This window comes from Malaya genurostris, chromosome 1 (genome assembly GCF_030247185.1).
Source record: "Malaya genurostris strain Urasoe2022 chromosome 1, Malgen_1.1, whole genome shotgun sequence".
NCBI classification, from domain to species: domain Eukaryota; kingdom Metazoa; phylum Arthropoda; class Insecta; order Diptera; family Culicidae; genus Malaya; species Malaya genurostris.
Genome location: NC_080570.1, coordinates 161,123,862 through 161,145,941, shown reverse-complemented (window position 1 = coordinate 161,145,941; position 22,080 = coordinate 161,123,862). Strand labels below are relative to the sequence as shown.

Here is a 22,080-nt window from a genome sequence, read left to right as displayed (position 1 = left end):
AACGAAGACATTGAAAATACAGAAGCAGTTGGTAGGATGACAAAATACCGATACGATACAGACAAACACGAAACTGTGTTGGGTCTTTACTTAGCAACAGGTGTTTGAGCAAACCTGATATAAAAACTAGGTTCGAAACTGATCTCAAACAAACGGTTTGACAGCAGTTAAAGTGGAAACTGGGTTAGGTTTGGCATCAAGCGAAATCGACATTAATGAACGTTGAATGAAACAGTCAGGCACGTACCGAGAGGGGGCCCTGGCCTCTCCCGAAATCGGGCACCTTCAACAATTGCTTTGTAACATATTATTTACACAAAAGTTGGGGAAATAGTATGGTGCAATGAACTTTAGATCAAACCGTGAAACAGTGGATTCGAGAGTTTCATGGCGATCGAAACTTCGCAGCCGGTGAAGCCCGCCTTACATAGGGCTGAAAAGTGTAGATCAGCGAGATAGCAGATGCCACAAGGACTAGTATGGTGTAGCTTTAGCTATATTTTTCAAATAAGAAATATATATTGGCGCTGAGCACCGCGCATGCTTCCTCAGGACTAAAAAGATGAACGCGAGTGCACTTCTGAAGCATGTTTGGCTATGCTGATGCAGATTCGGTTGAAGTTTTGATTTCGGTTGGTAACAGTTGACGAAATCTGGATCCATGATTACACGTCACATTCAATTTCGAAACTTCCGGATCGCTATATTCAAATTGAATTTGTTCGACAAATGATCAATAAAATTTTCAAACTAAAAGAGCTTACAGAAAAGATTCAAAGTATTTGCATTTTCAACATTATCCATATCCAACGGCTTAATGTTTATCCACTGGTTGTATCAAAGCTTCTACAAGGGTATCATTGTTCGATTAATTGATAGAAAACATCATGCCTCACGGTATTTTCAGCAAAACATTATGGCCTCCCTTCGTTCGACCATACGCTGTCAATCATCGGCGAATTTTCAAGAGATACGAGATTACATTCACAATACAAAAGGGGTACAAAGCCTCGCTAATCAACCGAAAGCTGTTCAACGTCACCAGTTTGGTATCTGATATCTGATATATACATTAGCTGACATCTGATCGACATCAAGTTGGGTCACCAAACTTTTTCCTACTGAAAACATTGTTTTCGTTTTTCGAGAATATCATTTGGTTCACGTGAACTCACGTGATCAGAGCCAACCCATTCTCAAGAAGCATCCACCGTACCCGTACATTTTGCCGACAGCGCGTCACACGTCACTTTGAAATTAGTGTCAAGTGCCGCACTTTTATTGCGATCATCAGCAGATCGTAAAACTGATTCATATCTTTGTTGTCCCTGAGTTTGCCTGTCAGAATGATGCAGCAATGAGCTCGCGAGACGGTTCTGATCGACACGAGGAAAAAATCACTGCCACGTGAAGCGGTAAGAAAAAGGAAGGGAATAGTATAAATGGCATATTTTTATTTTTTAGGTGCGATAAGCGTGTCCCAGGAAAAACCGAAACGCCAAACGATTGAAGTATGGTTATACTTCTATCTTGGTACTGGTAATCACCAGGCGGCGTAATCCAGCTTTTTCCAGCCTTTCATTGCGTTGTCAGCATGATTATGCTAACGGCTGTCGAGGCATTAGAGTACTACATAAGCTTCATTTTGGATTGGAGATGGCAACGTAGAAAAGTAAGCATCATCACTATTACCGCCTGACGAACTTCACGTAAACGACTGCAGCCACAGATTGGTTGACTTGTGACTTGTGTGGTGTTAGCACGTGCATGAGTGGGTGGATGTACGATGGAGTAGGTGGGTATTATAAAATAAAAAAAAAAGGTGACAAACATGCAATTAGTATCAGGTGCCCTATTCTATCACACCTACCTCGTAGTTGATGTACTGCTTGCGCCATTCTGGAGTGATGTGTGCGGAAAGATGCTCCGCGAATTTCATTCTGGTTTGCGGCGCGTCCGGAGCCGCTGTTCAATCGAGCTAACAACGCTGATCACTCTGCTAGCACATTGAACTTTGGTTTACTTCGTTCCACACACTACACTAGACTAGGTAAATTCTGTTGTATTCTTGGGGCACTCTCGGAGTGCGATCCGATCACAGCCCGACTACGGTAAGACACTGACTTTTTCCCTTAGTTATGTACAGCTCAAGATTGGTTTAGGTACCGAAAAACTGTAAAAAGGAGACAGAATAGAAATGAGATTAGTTCTTTCGTTTTTTTTTTCCAAATGATTGCAAAATCCATAGAGAGAGAATCGATCAGCGTTGCAGTTATTTATTTTGCCAAATTTCCATTTGAAGTTTTTCCGTGGCTTCGCTTTGGGATGATAACTTTGTTGGATCACCAACCTTTTTTCATCATGTTTCTCATTGTAAAGCAAAAAAAAAAGAGTTACACTAAAGAAATTGAAATTTTGACTAGTACCGTTCTCAGTAAAGGATACAAGAATAAGCAAAAAAAAAACGTTCACTTAACGCAATGACGACGATTGACTAATATCAGTTTCATATGAATTTTCGCCATTTCTAAATTAACTTGACGATTGAAGTCATTTGCCGCCATTATCGGTGGTGAAAAAAAACTGAACTCCGTCTCCGGAAATATGACTTGGACGAGCAAAAAAAAGAAGAACAACAAAAATGTCCCAAGAGTTGGTTTGCCATCCCCTAAAAATGTTGCACCGGCGAGTGCCCCCTTTACCATTATCGAGAGAATTGAGCGATTCGACGGATACGTCACTTTTACGATATTGCTCGCCATGAGCCTTCCGAAAATGACCAAAAACCTAATTTCGAAAGATTCAAATGGATTCTTGAAATTGACCCATGATCACACGGTAACATTAAAACTGGTTCCAAATCGGTTCAGACATTCCTGAGAAAATATTGCGGATAAGAAAAAGTAAGGCCTGTCGGTTACGTCACTTATATGATTATATCTCTCCGGAACCGGACATCCGGACATTCGCCATGAGATACTAAAATTGTCCAAATCGACTCAAGCATCCCCGAGTAGGTTTAATTGTAAATTACTTCAGTGAAGCAATATCAAGTATCTGATAAGAAAATGACAACAAAGGATTAGTTTTCCTCGTATAACGACTGACTCTTGGCGAAGTGCTCAACCAGTAGACTCGATAAGGTTATATCAAATAGCGATAGTGTGCTGATGACAGAATTCTTTGCGAACAAACACAGCAACGTTGGTCACAGTTTGACTCAGATTCTATACAATTGTCCTACGATCGATGAGTTCCGAAGTGTTGTGGAGCTAATTCACTCACTTCGAAGCTGTTCCAAGTTACATCTTCTTTATCGGATCATAGGATGTCTAAAATTTTGACAATAAAAATGTCTTACTCTCCACTATGGGGGGCCGGGTGCCAGTTAAAAAATACAAATCTAGCCGCGTAAACGTTTTCTGTCATAATTTTGAACTACCGACAAGAGTGAGTCGCTTAATACAAATGGTTTTGTGCCTGCCAAATGTGCAAATATTATGCATTACATCGATATCAAATATGCCTCATGTCTGAAATGTGCGTTACGGTGTGACTGACACACTGCTCTAAGCGAACGCCCCTTGACTACCAATCGATTCGCAAGCATTTACATTAAACATATGGGGCAACGTTGTTTAAGTATTTCAAAAGTATACCATTGAAAAATCGGTTTGAATTGATCTATGTTTTCACGAACCAATCACAGCAGACCATAATGATGTCACTGCCGAAAATTTAACAGAAGCTCATTTAGGGGTTAGCCAAATTTTGTGCTAGGGCACATAACCGTTTTTATTATTTTTACGTTTCGTCTTTGACTCATCAGTGCAGAGCAGTTCAAATTGAACTGCTTAGTGCTAAACTCGGCAGTTCAATTTGAACCGCTAAGCAGACGTAAAGTTTCTGCTATTTACAGAACACTTTTTGTTTTGCAACGGAGTGCAACGTCTTTTCTGAGGTGCCGAACAAAAACGTGTTTTCGACTATTTCTGGCCGAAGCAGGTTTGGTCATTTAGGGGTTAGACAAATTTTGTTCTAGGGCTCCGTTTCAAAACAAAAAGTGTTATGTAAACAGCAGAAACTTTACGTCTGCTTAGCGGTTCAAATTGAACTGCCGAGTTTAGCACTAAGCAGTTCAATTTGAACTGCTCTGCACTGATGAGTCAAAGACAAAACTTAAAAACTAACAGAAGCTGCTAGATATTTATCTATACTGTATACAACATTTTCAATCCGGTAGAAGATGCTAAAAGAAATTGTGTCTCTCAATGCATGAACCGTGAGAGAATTTTTCTACATTTCTACGCTCCACTTCATACTCTGAGTATTTTACGGCCCTTAGAAAAATTACAGTCTGACAATGATTGGTGCTGTGTGGAATTTACCAAGAGAGAATCGCAAGTTGACAATTATCGCAGAAAATCGAATCAATGATTCAACTTGATGATTCTCATACTAAAGACTGTCCCAGAAAGTATGGACGCACTTTGATTTCGCTGTGAATAATTCACAAGTGTTAGATAAATTTTATTCGATATACTGATAATATTAGACTACAACAACCGAATATTATTCTCAACATTTGCTACTTAGCCATTGCAGACTAGCTGGCGCACCTTCTTGCGAACGTTCCTCATTAAATTCCGTACAGACTTCTTGGCGACAAGTTTTGACATTTGCCGAGCAATGTTTCCTAAGATGTGCCTTCGTTAGTGCCCAAAATTCCTCAATTGGTCGAAGTTGTGGGCAATTTAGTGGATTCATGTCTTTTGGGACGTAATTGACATTTTTGGTAGTATACCATTCTACCGTTGATTTCGAGTAGTGGCAAGAAGCAAGATCTGGCCAGAAGACAACAGATCGATGCATCTTGTTTTGGACTACGTTTTGGTTGTTTCTGCTTCTTATAGGTTCGAAGATTCAAATGTTCTTTAGCATGAAGAACATTTGACTTCGAAGTGCCCACTTTTTTGGCCACATCACGAACTGAAACCTCCTTCTTTTGCTCGAACGCCTTCAGTATACGTTTATCCAACTGAGAGTTAGCAGGACCTTTTTTCGGCCCGTTTTCGGTTTATCCTCAAAGGTGTTATCACAAACGAATTTCCAGACATGTCAGTCACGATCTTTTTTTGGCGCACGTCTACGGTCCTCCGTGAAACTGGCACCAATGGGGATAAATTGGTTGCACTGCTGAGTTCCCATCATGACATTCATAATGCAAATGTCAAATCGTGAGAACCCTTTCGATTCGTTAGCTTCACCCATCTGACACCGGTATGTGAGCACCAGCCATTTGAAAGTATACCGATTACGTTGAACCCCTCGCGTTTCGAGCCCCAAACACTGCGATGTTTTGATACTCATCGCGACTTGTTTTGTGAAAATTATTTCCACTTGATATCCCAAAACACTGTCTGCTGTATTTCAGGTAAACCGACAAGTTATTGTGAGAGAGTCGACCCAAAATTCACTAATTTTCGTGCACTAAACAAGGTAAATGCGTAAAACAAATGTATTACTGTTTGTTTGTTTACGTTGCAATCAGCTGATTTTGAAGTTCCGATTTTGATCTCATCAAGATGGCGTCGTGACAGGGGGCCGGTTAGCTTCATTTGATAACAATGCAAGTAATCTCGCGCTCCACCAAGCGGTGAGTGCGGTTATTATAGAAAGTACAGGGAACGAACCAGATTTTTTTAAAATATTTGTAAGCACATACATCTCTTTATTATTTATCTATGGTGTTATCCTCACCGAACTTCCTGATTGCATTTCGCACGGCTTTTTCACTTACTCCTTCCATTTTTGCTATCTTTCTCAGTGACAGTCCGCGTTCTGTGCACCATTTGTACACAATTTTTCGACGTTGTTCTGCTGAAAGTCCACGCATTTCGAAACAAACTAATGAAAACGAATATACAACTGCACATGTGGTTAGAAAAGAGTGTAAAAAACAGGACGCAGCCATAAAAATTGAGATTCTGAACCATTGCGAAATGGCAGCGGTTTTTGGTTGCGTTCATACTTTCTGGAACAGTCTTTAATGATCGTATATCTCGGGTAATTTTTCAAAAGGGCGTATAAGCAAGTGACAGTTTCGCTTTAATCACTCTCTCTTTCGATTATTGTGGTGTGATTAAAAAGATTTTCTTTGATATCACTATTCTGTTTGAAAGTCGAAAGTTTCAGGTATCATTTCATGCAAAGAGTTGAGTGATAAACGTGGAAACCGCTTTGTAATTAATAGAAGAGAAAGTAAACAAAGAGAAACTGTCACTTGCTTATACGCCCTTTTGATAAATTAACCGAGATATCTTCCGGTTGTCGTCGTTAGCTTTCAAGTTTTAGTAGAATAGGGTAACAGAGGTATTTTGGCCCACTTTAGGATTGATTTTATTTTGGCCCACTTTGTAAAAATATCCACAAAATGTTGTAATATCTTTGAAAAAACTTCCGCATTAGGTAATTTAATGTGATTAGCTGCAAATTGATGCAACATGGGTTACTTAACATCGACTAAATCCATAAAGTTTGTTAGGTGGGCCAAAATATATGAAGTGGCCAAAATACCTCTGTTACCCTATGGCATCATCAATCATTTTACTAGTTTCTGTAACTTTTTTGTAGCTTTTACATAGAATTTGCCAATATTCAGTAGTTGGATGAATTTTACGTATCTTTCAGTAAAAATAATGTTTTACAGATCGTAATCGCAAAAATAATAATCGTACGATAAAAGAGATATTAGACATTATGAAAGGTCCTAAGTGCAAATGACAGTATCTCTTTGTTTACTTTCTATTACGATTGCTACGGCCCTGTCGGTAATCCCTCCCTCTAACACTTTACATAGAATAATGACTGTAGCCATCTACCTACTTTCGATTTGCACTTAAGTTTTTTTTTTGGAAAATACAGGAATAAGCCGCAATAATTGAAAGAGAAGGTAAACAAAAAGAAATTGTCATTTGCACTTGGGACATTATGTAATGTTTATCGAGAAATCATTTCCTAACATCAAAGCAGCTTGGAATTAAAATATATTACGGTTTCTATGGAAAAAAATATTTGTTTATATATTGGAGAAATGCATGAAACGTCGAGATCTAGTGTAATTTCCTTAAAAATTCTTTTGAAAAAAATCAGAGTTGATTAAAAAAACGGGATAACACAAGATTTCAACGTTTCATGCATCTCTAAGACAAAACAAGAAAACCGGATAACGGATAGCGGTAAAAAACCGCATAGCTCCGGAAATCTTCGGGAAAAAAATCGCGTAACTTCGGAAATCTGCGTAAAAAAAATCTCAGTATAGTAATAATTTAGGAAGCTTTTAATTTGTTTATTCTGAAGTAATTAAAAAGTGAGATAGGAAAAATGGAAGCTGTATAAAAAAAAATAAAGAATCTCAGAACAAAGTGCAGTTTTTGTGCGTTATTCCGCCTGCACGGTAAATTGAACACGTTCCAAAATGTTCACAATAAATCATATCGAGAAATATGAAATACGACATATTCGCGCTGCTGTGACAACTTCAACAATGTAAGTGGCGGCGGCATTTCTTTTAACGAGCATTCAACCGTGTAGCTTTACAGTGCAACTTGGCTTGTTCGTCAAATGAGTATGAAAAAGCGGCAGTCGAAATCTTCACTCGTTGAATGACAAAAAGCATCGGACTACTGAACGAGTACTGTACTGTTTGCAATTGGCATTTGTTCGTCCATTCGATCCGAGATGGTTCCAAAATGTGTCGAAATTATAGCCGGCCTGCCTCACTAAACCAACAGTTTACTATTAACTTGGCAGCTAATTTACGCTAATTTATTATGGTTTTGCACATCTGAAGTCATAACCTTGGTATGCAATTAACCATTCGACCGAGCGATGCATGAAGCGACATTTGCCGACGGCGTATCAAATTGCGAGTAATAATTACTAGAGGAAATTAACGTCACTTCAGAAGCAATACACATTTGGATATTCAAATTTTTTTTTCTTGACAGATGAAGCGATTTCATAGTTCCAAAGGTAGATTTAATTGCACATGCTAACACCAAGACGTCGACGTGCAGACCACCGACCACGATTCGAGAAGAGAAGAAAATGCATTTGCTGAGATAAACTTCACTATAGCTTGTGCACTGAGCAAACACCAGAACAGCACCGGTTTGAGCTCTCCCATTCCGATAGCATTCAGCAAACCATAAAAACAAACGTGCGACGGTGCGAGTGGTACTCAGCAAGTCGAAGTAGAAGTTTACAAAAGCTAAGCCGTCTTATCAGCAATGGCGACGAACAGATCACGAACCAGGCTTAACCCAAGATTGTCGATTTGCCGCGGGACCCGGAGGCTGATTGCGGGTACCAGCAAGCTAGAACCGAACCTGACTGCTTGCCGACTGCCTACCGTGAACCTGTTTACATACGGACCAATTGTTTACCATATCAACAGAAGCCGAAGGGTGGAAGGAGCGCAAATTGCACGCGCGATAACGATCTTGTATCAATTATAAACAATTTACGATAGAAGAAAGATCTTTAGCGCATGTACTACCAGCTTAGCACGCGGCGTTGACAACACGAATTCTACTATTGATAAGCGCTCTCACTGTTTCACCTCGAAACAGACGATGAAACACCCGCAGATAGATTCTATCAGCCTTGAAGCGATTCAATTATAACCGAGCGAGATAAAAGTAAATTTAATTGTTCCCTCGGCGCTCGCATCAATCTTATTAACTTCAACAGCGTAAGACATTCCTTCACTTCCCAATTAAATTCAAACCATTTTGTGATGGGGCGACACATACTAGAATGGAAGACGATATTTATAGAAACCGTGAACTTTCCCTTCACTGCCTCAGTCTGCCGGTCATCAAACTAATGCGAGTGTTCCAAAGTTCTTGCCACGTTCAATTAGGCATCAGCTGGCGATAAACTTATTCTACTGCCGTTTGGCTGCTAGCGACTAGTTGCTCTATTTGTGTGTAAATACATATTTGCATCTCATTAGTTGTTTGTTTACTGGACCCGATTCAGTATTTCTGTTGCCGTGCACTCGTAGTTACCCTGTTTCTTCTATCCTCGTCCCTTTACATATATATCAGCAAACCTGCTATTTCCTGTGCGAGATCCGGATTTCAACTCCCTTCGTCGGGAACAAAGAGATTTTGCTCACTGGGCAATAAATCAACTCACAAAATAACATACAAAAAAAAATGCACTCGCGAATGGGAACACACAAAACCCGTCACTGGAGAGTAGGAAGCCCCACCGAGACGAGAAGAAAGTAATATACAATGTAATAAATATAATTTTTTTTTGATTACGAAAACAAATTTCGGTGCGCGATTCCAAAGAAACGGGTCAAGAACAACCCAAACACAACGGGACGAAACAGCGAACTAAACTGACCGTTTGTCAAAGCCTGTGTAATGTCAAAACAAACGAGAGAATGATGCAAGCGCGTCCATAAACGAATGCACACAAATGATAGGACTATATGGCTGCGTTCGGTAGTGTTGCCGGTTCGAGCAGTTCGATGCGAGCAACGAATAAAATCGTGACAAATAAATTTCGAGTTTGAATTACTATCCAACTCTTTAAGACACAATAGTATTTGTTTGTGATATTGATCATTAAAACAAGAGTTAACTTTGAACATTTTTTTCGGCCAATCAATAACCAGTCGAATGCTGATTTCATAACATTAGGCGAAAGAGTGCACTCTTAGGCTGTGAACTGTTTCGCGGTTAATTCTATCTTTTGGTTGATGTTGTCAAAAATAACCCGGCTCGAAAGCTTGGTATTTTTTAACAGATCGATGGATGAAAATCTTGCAAAGAAAATTCTCATATCAATTTTTTAGTTCCAATGCAAAATAAACCCAAATAACTTTCCATCCGTCAAACTTTGAATTTGGCAGCAGTTTCAGTTAAATTTCACTACTCGACACAAAATAACCGCTCAAGTGTCAGATTTCAATCAAAAGTTAAAATTAATCGCGAAATGGCTCACAGCCTTAGTGCTGTGGTGAATTTGACTGGGTGTCATATAATTTAAAAATGTCAAAAATAAAATTTAAAATCTGTTCTTTTTTCGACTGTAAATGTATTGGTGTGTCAACTCACTATAACTTTTCAATTTAGAAATAGGCAAAGTTAATGATTTGGAAAACGATATGCATTTTTGTCACGAACCGGGTTGGCGGTTCAATGCGTAGGACACTGGTCTTACAAGCCAGATGTTGTATGCTCGAGCCCCAACATGGGAGGGTTCCTAGTGTCTGTAGGATCGTAGCACCAACTATGCAATCTACGGTTTCTGAACCGGCTGCGAAGTCAGTTGAAACTGAAGGTCAAATTTCACAAAAAAGTTATGTAAAACCAAGGCTTTGCTATTCGTGTTTCAAATTTTTCTTTACGTGGAATAAATTAATTGGAATAAACCTCTCATATCTTACGAACAGACTTTTTTGTGAGCATGGTGCCCATCTCAAATCTCGTATGTAGAAGTAGAGAGAAATATCAAATTCGTGCTCGCCAAACTAGCCACACTGTGCACCCATACTGTAAATTTTGTACCCAATCTTGAACTCGGTCGTGCGAAGGAAACGACCCTACTGAGTTAAGATGGGACACTTTTAACTTGAAGCAAATTGGAAGTCTGTCAAGTCACGGTAGAAACTTCTTTGAACGGTTAAACCCGCTGCCTTCGTACAAACTCCACTAAGGAGTGAGTATGGAACGGAAGCTTGGTAAAATACGTTCTAGAACTATCTGAGCGAGAGGATCAACGAGGATGAATAATTTCTGAACTCCGTGCGCAAATCAATTGATTATTGCAACGAACGTTAGAAATCTTCAAAACTGAAGAACTATCGTCAGATTTCCAAGAAGGGATTTTCGAAGTAGTGACTCTTCCAAGGAATGCTTGACTTTATTCAATTTTCTTGGGTTTTTATACAAGTTTTCAGCTTACATATCTAATAACAAATTCTACAAATCGCGTATGATAAAATGAGAAGGAATGAATCCAACTTTTATTGCACCTCTTGCTGATATAACCTACGCTCAAAACGTTATCTGCGCCGGAATGGCTGGCCTATTCGATCGGTCCTTTCCCTACGCTCAAAACGTTATCTGCGCCAGAATGGCTGGCCTATTCGATCGGTGCTCTATCTTTTATTTATTTAGGTTTTCTGCTTTACCTGGTAAGAAAATTCTTCTGATGCGTTACACATACAATTGACATAAACTGCTAAACTGAAAACTGATTTCTCTCAAAGCTGACAGGGTGACAAAAGCCTCATGTCACCCACAGGAATGCTGGTTCAACTCTCAGGAATATTTTAAAAAGTCAACTCAGTATCTAAAATGTCCATTGAACATTTGAGATTAAGTAAAACTGCGGGTCAATAAATATTTGCAGCGTTGATTAGAAATCTGTAGATGTGGCACCTTTGGCTGGTATATACTGAACTTATTTGTTTATATGTGCTGAGGGAAACGGATTGTGCGAATGATTTGTCAGCAGGAGTCTAATAAAGTATAAAATGTGCAATATAAAGATACGTATTTACCGTAAAATTCTTATGTGTTTAGATAAAAAAAACTGAATAAAAAGGAATATGTGTGAATTGGTCAAACTTTTCATTTAAAAATCAAATAATGTTACGAAATAATTTATACAGAACAAAAAAGCAAAAATGATAAGTAGCTAGATCACTGAAGAACGTGAATACGAATAACACTGACACACACTTAAATAACATGGAACAGGTACAGTTTTCTTTTTGCATATTCAGATCCTCAGTAGAGGAAAACTTCGCATAATCCTTTGGGAACATTTTAATGGATCTAACAAGAACCGGTTTGCGGGTTTTTTTCCTATATTTACAGCTGTTGAGTACTTTTTGCCATCATTTATTTATTTACACCAGACCTAAACTCGTGGATCAAGACTGGATCCAACGACAATCCAGATCAAAAATTCAGGTAATGAATTTAGTTCTAGTATTATGGAACTGAGCTCAGTTTCAGAATCCCGATTCCGAAATTAGTTCTATAGAACTGAGTTCTGTACTTGAATTCCGAATCTTAATAAAGGAACTGAATTCAGTTCCTGAATCAATGTTCCGAATTCAGTTCCAGTGTAGGTTCTGAATTCTAGAAATGAATTCTGAAACTGAATTTCGGGTTTAAATTTTGGCCAGAAATCAATTCTAAATCTATTCTATTATTTTGTTATAGAGTCGAAATATAAAATCCATATCCTGAATTTTGTTCATGAGTTCTGAAGTTGAAATCCTAAACCAGAATTCTGGATTCGAATATCCAACTTAAATTAAAAAACTGAATTCAATACAGAAACCAGTTCTATAATCCAGAATATGAATTCAGTTCCAGAGTCATAGTCTCAAATTCTGAACTTGTAATTTGGAACTAAATTCTGAAACTAAATGCTAAACCTAAAATTAAGTTCAAAGTTCAGGTGAACCAGAATCAAGTCTCTGAATTCAGTTCTAGAATCCATTCCCAAATTCATTTCTCAACCCCCGGTACAGTATTAAGAAGCATAATGCGATTGATGATAATCGCCACGACGTCCGAAAGGGGAATGAGAGCATGGCCTGAGCGTTTGAGGCTTCATACCAAGCCAACGTTGACAGGTATACTGATTTCTCGATTTAGTTTGGATAGACATGAGTAAAGATTGTTCTGGGACCTTGTTTTTACACCAAAATAAGTTTTGGTGATATTTTCCAGGTACTTATGTTGACGAGATTCTGATACCGATATGGTACAGATGGATTTTTGCGCCGAATACATATTTTTGGAAAAATGATCTGGCAACGCTGTACCAAGCTCAACAATATACTGTATATGATTATAAAAATGAATGTCTGATACTTAAATTTTTTTTAAACTTTAAATTTTTCAATACTGAACATAGGATTGAAAAGTCGGTGAATTTTCACCTTAAATTTGCAATATAAATACATACATATAATTCTTGCTTCGTGTTCTTTGTGCAACCATAGTTTGACTTTCCTCCTAATAAGAAATGCAATCCTGTTTATTATAGTTTGATTATATTCATGAGAAACAGTTAAATTATTATGGTACAATCGAATGAGGAAAGATATGAACCAAAAAATCAAAGAACCAAATTCCAGTTTCAAGGCAGTTCCGGCTAGATCACAAAAAGAAATAATCGATTTTCGACCACTCAGTTGAGTATCGGTACTGATATGTGCTAAACCATTTCAAAACCTTCGTTGCGAGTATGAGAAAGGCGTTTCCAAAAGTTTTAGGCAAATTTAATTTTTGAGTTATTTATCTCACTCTGTTGAAATTTTTATCATAAATTGTTGATCATATTTCTGGTAGCATGGAGAAAGAATTATGTTATTGCGAGATACTTCCGATTAAGTCCTACCCATTCTTCCAGAGATCGAAAGAGGCATCCCTTGAAAAAGAAAGACGTATTGTTGTCAAAAAATCCTTTAAATTTTTCTTCTGAGCGAATGCTGATTCGAAGCTCGGAATATTCGTTCAACTTCTTCCGTCACGTTTTTCACAGTTTCCATTTGTATTTAGTTGAAGCATTTTGGAATTGGGCAGAAGGTACAATGCATATTGGATGAAAGTTCAAATGTGTCATGTTGCATGTGTACGCCTATTTCTGGATTACAATATCCATCAATTACTATGTTGTTTCGAATGAGCGTGTGTCTATGCAACTCATTTTGACACTTTTCTTTGTTCTCTCATCTTTGCGCATCAATCGTTGGTTGGGCTGCGTATGAAGGTTTTCTCCGTTTTCTTTCTGTTACACATTTTGCATTTGTGTGCTGGTGTTTCTTCATCGCAGCAGCGTAAAATCGCTGCTTTCTGGTGTGACGGAATTCTTTTTTTCACATCCAGCAGAAGGTTTTCTGTGTCGTTTTTCGCACACTTTGCGACCCATCCCCGGATGAAATTTTGCCCCCGTGGTGTGTGCAGTGTCACAAGAACCGTGTCCAGCTGGTGTGAGGTTAGTACAGATGGGTTTCCCGAACGATTTCCACTGCGATCCATTGAGATATAGGCGATTGGCCTCATAAAAAAGCGGAGAGAAAAAAAGCATCGACATCTTGACACTTGCTGCTTTGTATGCAGCGCTCACAAGCCATCAAATTCCTGCTGTGTGCTTTTTGGTATTTTTATTAATTATTTTTTTCAATGTGCCATTTTCCTTCAGTGATCTGGTACTGTTCTGAAGCAACGAGCGTAGTAGGGCACGGCAGGAAAGTTTATTGCTGAATATCGTCAGGATTCAGCCTTACTACCATCAGCGAGGGAAGGAGAACAGACGGCAAAAGCTCAGTGGTTATTGCATCGAGAGTAGCAAGCATTGAAACGAGCAGCAGGTGGTGGAGGTGAGTGTTTAGGTTTCGATTTGCACTATTATGGATGGATAGCAACACAGCGGCGGTTAGTTCGGCTGGTTGTGGAATCAGGAATGTCTGCCTATTGTGCAACGATTTTGATTTGCGTAGTGCGTAGTGATGGACATACACTTTTCCAGGTATTTGAAGAGGAGATACAACCGAACAAAACCTACGAAAAGATGCTCACGGAATCGAAATATCGGTTGAACTTTTTTTTTTGTGTTCATAAATCACGATTGTTTAGTCTGCATTGCGTAATTCTTTCGAAGTTGTTGATTCAGCATTCTTGACAAACTGATAAAGCGAAGTTATGTAGTTTTATGCAGAATGTTGAAATTGATTTCGTTGATGAATGAAAATATTTTTGAAAACTTCTTAACTTTATTGAAATTTTCAGGCCAACACAACTCGTTGCGATGGAATCCTCGGTGGCGGTGAATGATGCTCTTGCGGGACCATCATCGTCTTCGGTATCTGCAAATGAATCGTTGGATCCTATCACTGTTGGTCAAGAGGTTTGTAAATATTACAAATTGGGAACCTGCCATTATGGGGCAGCTTGCCGCAATGCACACATCGATGAGTCATCAGTTTCGGAACAAATGCCTCCCGGAAAGGCTGCGCCGGTTGATCACAACTTGAGCGCTAGTAGCAGCAGCAGCAAAATTGTTCCAACTACTGTATTGAGCAGTTTTACAATTGATCCGCTAAAGTGGATCAATGCACCGGAGTTCATTCCGAAGTCGAAGCAGTTGCCACCGTCTGCTCCAGATCCGATAGCCATGCTGATGGATGACGAATGTGATGCCGATGCAGAGGATGGTGAGCCAGATGAAAATGAACTGGAGGAAGAAGATGATGCCGATCAGCCCACGGGCAGTGGTCTGTCGTATGCTGCGATTGTCACACTGAACAACAACCACAACGGGCTGGGCATCATAGAGGAACACGCTGATTCGGTGCTCTGTCCATACTACGAAAACAGCGGCGTGTGCATGCTGGAAGCATGTCCTTACGAACATGGCGAGCTGTGTGAATTGTGTGGCAAGTTCTGTCTGAACCCGTCAGACAAAGAACAACAGCGTTTGCACAATGTCGAATGCATCAAGCAGCACGAACTAGATATGGAGCACTCCTTTGCCATACAGCGATCGAAGGACAAGACTTGCGGCATCTGCTTGGAGGTGATCCTGGAAAAGCCTGGCCGGGAGCAACGTTTCGGCATTTTGCCCAATTGTAATCATATATTTTGCCTCGAATGTATCCGGACGTGGCGAAAGGCGAAGAACTTTGAGAATAAGATCAAAAGGTTTGCTGGAAGCTAGAGGAATTGTGTTTGTCAATAATGCGATCTAATTGCTTTTCGATTTGCAGGGGTTGCCCAACGTGCCGTATTTCGTCCGACTTTGTCTGTCCCAGCATTGTGTGGGTGGAGGGTCGTGACGAGAAGGATAAGCTGATCAACGACTACAAGAAGGCTTGCAACACGACCCACTGCAAACATTTCAAGCAGGGTTCGGGCAAGTGCCCGTTCGGGAACAAATGCTTCTACAAGCATGCCCTCCCGAACGGCCAGCTGGTGGATGTCGGTGGACCTTCCCGCCAGTCGGAGAACCGCTTGCGCATCAGCCATCTACAGGTGAGTGATTTTTTTAAAGTCTTTCACTCTTTTCGGGGTCGGGTCTCGAAGGAAAAAAAATAAAAACCGCGTTAGATTTCAATTGCGGAAATATTTCGAACTGTCACTAGAAAGTCAATTTAATCTGTCACATTTTTCTGTTTAATCAACGCCTACTTTTCTGTAGAGCCTGTAGAGCCGATGGGCGAAATATTCGCTTTGCCATTCACTCGACGAATAGTCAACTGTTCGTTTTGCAATGTGGCAGTGATGTCAGATCAACGGAAATCTCTGAAGATCTACGGAAACTTATAAAAAATAGTATTTTTTACTACGAAAGTTATTTTGCATGGTGAGCAAAAAAGGTTTTTTCTTGCACGTTTCTTTCTTGACACCGCTTGGGTTTCAGGAGAAAATGTCAATGCACGAAAATGACACTACAACAATGGCAATTTAAAGAGCATTTAAAATATGAAATTGAACCAAGTACAATGTTCCATTCTTTCATAAACTTTAGTTTTCGCATAATGAGTTGAGATCGACAGTATCTCCGGCAAACCAAACCTTGAATTTTACCTTCTTCAAACAATAAAGTTCTCGAAAGCTTGGAAATCGAACTTGAAACCTTTCATGGAATCTATTCTATCGCTGAAGCATATTTACCATTCCAATGCGCTGGTGAACAAATAAATTATTTGAAGGTGGTTTGCCAAAACTCACAACTTATCGATCCAAATTTTTCAACCTTAATGCAAAATATTCATTTGTGGAATTGTGAGCCAAATGATAGGAATAGAAAAATACTTCAGAATTAACTCTCTGCTGATTACTTTTCAGTTCTATCTCCCAATAGTCCAGCTTGTTTCTCTTCCGTGAGAAACCCCTCTACAATTGATATGGTTCTAACATATCGAAGTCACATTTTGAGTTGATTGATTGCTCATGCAAATTTTGACTCTGATCATTTTCCTGTAACATTCGGAATTGCCAATGAAGCAATATTTAATTCAATTAGTCCTATATTCAACTATCATAAATCATATCAGGTGAATCAAGAAAATATTTTATAAAACTCCGCTGACATCGATACAGCAGTGGATCACTTGAATCGTTACATAATTGAAGCCAGGGATATTTCAGTATCCAAAGCTAAAACTAAATTCAATTCTTCTATCGTCGATGACAATCTTCAGCTGCTCATTCGTTTGAGAAATGTTCGCCAACGACAATATCAACGTTTTCGTGATCCTGCTAGGAAATCCATAATCAAGGGCTGAGGCCAGTAGGTCACGTAAAAGCACGTGGCTCGCTGTACGTATTACATTTCTCTCCATGCTCTCTCGCAAATGTGCAAAATGACTCTCGATGTGGCCGGGTGGCCAAGAAAGTTTTGATGTTTTCGGTTACAAGTTTGACTACATCATATAAAATCCAAGAAAGCTACCGCTTGTTTGGCAGCCTTTTTGAGCCGATTTAATTTCTCTCTCATGTTTCGTTACGTTACCAGGGAACTAAAATCGCGCCGCCATAGAAATCGACTTACGTTCACAAAAATAACTTTCACTTCATTTTTATCGCGACAACATATATGTTTTTACATTTCAGGGCAGATTTTTAATCCATGCTTTTGAAGGCGAGATATTCAATGAACAAGTTGGAAGTTGCCGTTTTCAGCTATGCAATTCTTCCCTCTGAAAAAAGACTTTCCCGACCGCTAAGTTCAATGAATCATTCTGAAATTTTCACAGAATAATCTAAACTAATTTTCCAAGAGATTGCCATTTGGGTTTTTTGATATTCGTCACCGTTTCTGAGAAAATCAGATTTGAAGCGTGAAAATAACCCTCTAAAACGCCCTAAAACACACTGGCCTCAGCCCTTAAGGGTTTACGAAAAAAAATTCAACATAGGTTTACTCTTTTGTAAACTGAAAATTTCGCTATAGAAGTTGATCATATTCTAAACCTTTTTTGAAACCTTCTAAGGTTTTTAAGAAACCTCAAAAACCAATTCCTGCTCTCAAAGACTATTTTCACTTCTTACAAATCTATCCGTTGGTGGTCAGAAATCAAATTGAATGGGTTGGAATTGGCATGATCTGATCAAGCAAAGCCTTAAGGTTTAAAATATGACAAAAAATCACTTTTAAAGGTCACATAGAAGGAATCCAGGCAAAGTAAATTAAATATACTAAATGTTTATATCCTCTTATAAACAGAAGTTCCAAGCTTTGTCTTAAGAACAAATTATTTATTTATGAACAAATTTGCAGACCAGTCATGCTTTATGCAATACCAAGTTGGTCAAGTTGTTGTTCTACCAGAAAGAAAATGCTTCAAAGTATTCAGAATAAGCTTAACGCGGCCGTTTAACAATATTAAATATGTATTTTTTTATTACTGGATTTTGTTATTTTCTTCCTTAGAGAAGAGGCGCCTTCATTACTACCCACTGAATGGGGAGCAGGGGTTCGCTATTCACGCCCCCGTCCATTGGATCGGAATAATTATCGTTGGTGGTTGTTATAGATGTACTGGGGGTTGGTGTCAAGGAAGCACTGTTGTCCTTTGGTGTAGTTGTCTTTTTGTCCAGTTTATCACATGGCTTACCGTAGTGAACAGCTTTTTGGAAATATTGGCATGTAACCATCTGATTGTCATAGGTCACAAGTGATTTGCATTGAATCCTTGTACCCTGGCCGAAAATCACATAAGAAGGTATAGAAGGTACGCCATTTAGAATACCGAGGAAAATCATCCACCAAGTCTTATAGTCATGTTGGACTATAAAATCACGATTCTATGTTCTAGACATTTGGAATAATATTCCTCACAGAATATTTCCACTGATTTGTAAAACAACTCTAGAGTTGATGTCGTACTTTATAAGGGCACAGTTGCAGTTTCACGTCAATCCGGTTATGTCTCTGAAATTACCCACCCGCCATTTATTGTTCAAAAGGTGATAAAAACAGGAGCTTCAAAGCAGTCAGAGTTCTATGCTGAGCAATGAATGACCACATAAGATTAAATATGTCAGTCTAAGAACGGAGTCTTGTAGGGCTTTGTTCTGGTTATGACACAGTGATCATTTCACCTCTTCGTAATTGACGGGGGCTACTCAAACAGATGATTTGATGGACTTTGTTGTCGTCTTTGTTCCACGTCGATTGCTTCGTGCGTAGAAGATTCTTTCCTTTCAGAAAAAAAACTAAACCTCTGTCACATAATATTTCAAAATCCATTCTGTTCGATTCTTCTCGTTTCGCAGGACTTTTTCCGCGAGGTGCTACACCAGCGGGGCCGCCTGTTGGACGACTTTATGTCGTCGTTCTTCTCCGACAGTGACGATTCAGAGCTGTCGGAACTGTACGACTATTACGACAACTAGTTGCTCAGTTCCGTATCTCCGCCGGGTCGGCAACAGTTGCCACAGGAGCGAGAGCAGTATGCGCACTATCAGCTAGCAAATTTGTGTCAGCAGCAACTGCAACCGTCAGTTTTGGATATCTTGAGTCATCCGCAGCAGCAGCAGCAGCATCAACAACAGCACTATCACCATTATCTTTACTATTATCAACTCTTTGGTAGCAGCAGCAGTGGTAGTAACGGTAATCGTAACGATAACAATAGTAATAATCGTATTTTCGTCTATTTGGTCCATATTGGAAGTGGAATCACAACTGTCGGTGGAGAGTGAAGCAAACATTCATCCAGCGCGGTGGTCACCATCGCAACACTCACACACGCATACACTTTCAACTATACTTACTTACGCTAGGCACCGCTTGGCGGCGTGCGTTTTGTTTTTTGTTCGAGGAGACGTCCGAATGTGGGATTCTCCACTCGGATGGGTCAATTTATTGTTCGTAAATTACTGTGAGGGACAAATTGCCCCTACCCAACTCAACCCAACAACACCAACAACAAAAATAGTTATTTATTTTCAGATGGCATATTTTTTTTTTGCTCCGTATTTGTGTCTTATTTATTATATCAACTGAATTGTTTTGTGTTCAAGTTTCAAAATTGTTCATATCTTAAGGTGCACCACAAGGTCACCGTTGAGTTTTTTTTTGTACAGTAGAAAGGAATCAAAAAATGAAATAATAATCTAGCGAAGAAAATCGATGGACCGCACAAAAAAACTAAACATGTGATTTTTATTTCGTACTGAATCGTAGGCATTTTTTCCGTAACCATTCGAGTGTAGGTTAGGTTTTTGTTTTTATTTTTTTTCCATAGGAAGAAAGGGCAAAAGAATTATGATGGTAGAATTCTTCCCACCAACGATTGACAGAAATCGGCCTTCAGTGCGATCAAACACTGCCTGTCCGGCGATCGAGTTTGCTTCGTTTTTACTAGCGTCGTAGTAGATTTATACTCAAATGAAAATTAGTTCAATTTATGCTAAAAATTTTGTCACTGTACCTGAATTGATACCTCACACACACACCAGCGCGCGCACTCATGTTCGCACACCGGCACCAACCTTTCGTGATAATACTCCCTGCACTTGAACTAGAACGGTTTCAAACTATAGGTGGGATTTTCATTTCACTGGATAAAAAAACTAGTAGTGTAGCAAACGGAAACGGAAAGGGACCATCGATTGGAAACGCCACTACTTTTACTAGCAGCTGCCTGAAGACACAGGTAAAATGGAAAGAAGGAACACGAGGGATGAAGGCACGCCGCCAGCCGCATCAAAAGTAGTGCTTAATATCGAATATCCACTTGATTCAGCAAACGTTTATACAACTAAACAGAAAAGAGTGAAACTAGAAGAGACTACAACACGCTAATAATATTAATCTTGAATATCTATTTCTATATTAGGAATGAATATTGCATACACTTATATGGTAACACAAATTGTAACATATGTCGTTCCCACTATTTGAGAGAAAACAACAAAAAAAAATCTAACTTCAGAAAGAAAAACCCAACTCAACTCTAGTAAGCAAATAAGCAAAACAGATCGTACGTTAATTCTATATCCTTATAATGTCGCTAGCCTCGTGTTGACCACAGTTTCTCGATTACTATCGTTGTTTTAGTGAGTTTGGCACAAGCCTGTTGAGAAAAGCTAAATGTTATCAGCTGCAGGCAGGATAAGCAACAAAATATATACATTTACCTAATCAAAAAAAAATGAAGTCTTTCACTCATCAAATCATTCAATGTAATATCACATATTCTAGTGAATAATTCGATTCGAATGAAATAGAGAATCAGGCCGAGTGTGATAAATCTAGGTTTGCTTGATTCATACAATGTAACATGTGGATCAATAAGTCTCGAGACTGATACATAGATGGCGTCACCAACAAAATTTCAGTATTATTTTCCATAAGTACTAATCGTAAAAATTATTACGTTGCGGATAAAATGTAATTATTGTTAGGGTGGCGGTTCTGCCCCACATAGAGGGCACTTATGTCCCGCACTGAAAATATTGAGCTACTCAACAAGCCTCCGAAAATTACATGTATTGATTATCGAATTGTTTTGTTTATCAATAACGTTTTTTGGGCTATCGAGGGTACTCCTGAAAGTACACCATAGACGTATCAATTATCAAAATTAAGCGTTAATTTATTGTAGAAACACGAAAATTCTTAGCATGGCACACCTAAGCTACTTGCGCTTGCTGGGCAATGACAGCCAATACGCTGCACTCTGAACTCTAAGCTTTGTCTTATGCACCGAAATTTTTTACTGCACAAATTGAAAAGAAATAATTACTCAGCTCAGCTCTGAGATTTGATGTTATCTCTGCCACGTTTGGATCTGCGAGAACTTCTATGCACACCTTCAGAAGAGGCTTCAGTGGTTTATGCTTATGGCAGTTGAAAACAAATTGCTGTCTCAGTTGTGTCGTCGAAGCGGTTTTATTGATGAAGTTATTGACAGATTTGCTCGACGTGCGGAGCACCGTATTCTTCTATTGCATTGACGATACGAAAAAACGGGAAGAAACAGGTAGTAACAAACGGGTAGGACGGTAGTTTGATTGTCAG

General features: G+C 39.1%; 2 protein-coding genes across 6 annotated transcripts in view; one reads left to right on the top strand and one right to left on the bottom strand.

Moving 5' to 3' along the window:
- Positions 1 to 22,080, bottom strand: part of LOC131426512 (solute carrier family 53 member 1) — a 31,556-nt gene that overhangs the window by 5,703 nt on the left and 3,773 nt on the right. For 2 of the 4 annotated variants that reach the window (XM_058589311.1, XM_058589310.1), the window contains exon 2: positions 1,871 to 2,173. In XM_058589311.1, coding sequence (XP_058445294.1) covers positions 1,871 to 1,939 — 69 coding nt within the window. In that variant the 5' untranslated portion in view covers positions 1,940 to 2,173. Of the gene's footprint in view, positions 1 to 1,870; positions 2,174 to 9,074; positions 9,423 to 22,080 lie in introns of those variants that run through there. The other 2 variants (XM_058589309.1, XM_058589308.1) reach the window with 2 other exon arrangements.
- Positions 13,822 to 21,206, top strand: LOC131426513 (probable E3 ubiquitin-protein ligase makorin-1). 2 transcript variants are annotated; one of them, XM_058589313.1, is made up of 5 exons: positions 13,822 to 14,043; positions 14,251 to 14,428; positions 14,838 to 15,749; positions 15,815 to 16,079; positions 19,329 to 21,206. In XM_058589313.1, exons 3-5 carry the CDS (start codon positions 14,857 to 14,859, stop codon positions 19,446 to 19,448), a joined length of 1,278 nt encoding a protein of 425 aa, XP_058445296.1. In that variant the 5' UTR covers positions 13,822 to 14,043; positions 14,251 to 14,428; positions 14,838 to 14,856; the 3' UTR covers positions 19,449 to 21,206. The 2 variants fall into 2 exon arrangements, with proteins under 2 accessions (XP_058445296.1, XP_058445295.1); XM_058589312.1 differs by lacking the exons at positions 13,822 to 14,043; positions 14,251 to 14,428 and adding an exon at positions 14,442 to 14,577.

What these genes read in the sequence shown, in the direction of transcription:
- LOC131426513 (XM_058589312.1), top strand. Translation starts at nt 14,558, where the DNA reads ATGGACATACACTTTTCCAG. An exon ending in ATGGACATACACTTTTCCAG is followed by an intron (nt 14,578 to 14,837) that starts GTATTTGAAGAG and finishes TGAAATTTTCAG; the next exon opens with GCCAACACAACTCGTTGCGA. An exon ending in TGCGCATCAGCCATCTACAG is followed by an intron (nt 16,080 to 19,328) that starts GTGAGTGATTTT and finishes CTCGTTTCGCAG; the next exon opens with GACTTTTTCCGCGAGGTGCT.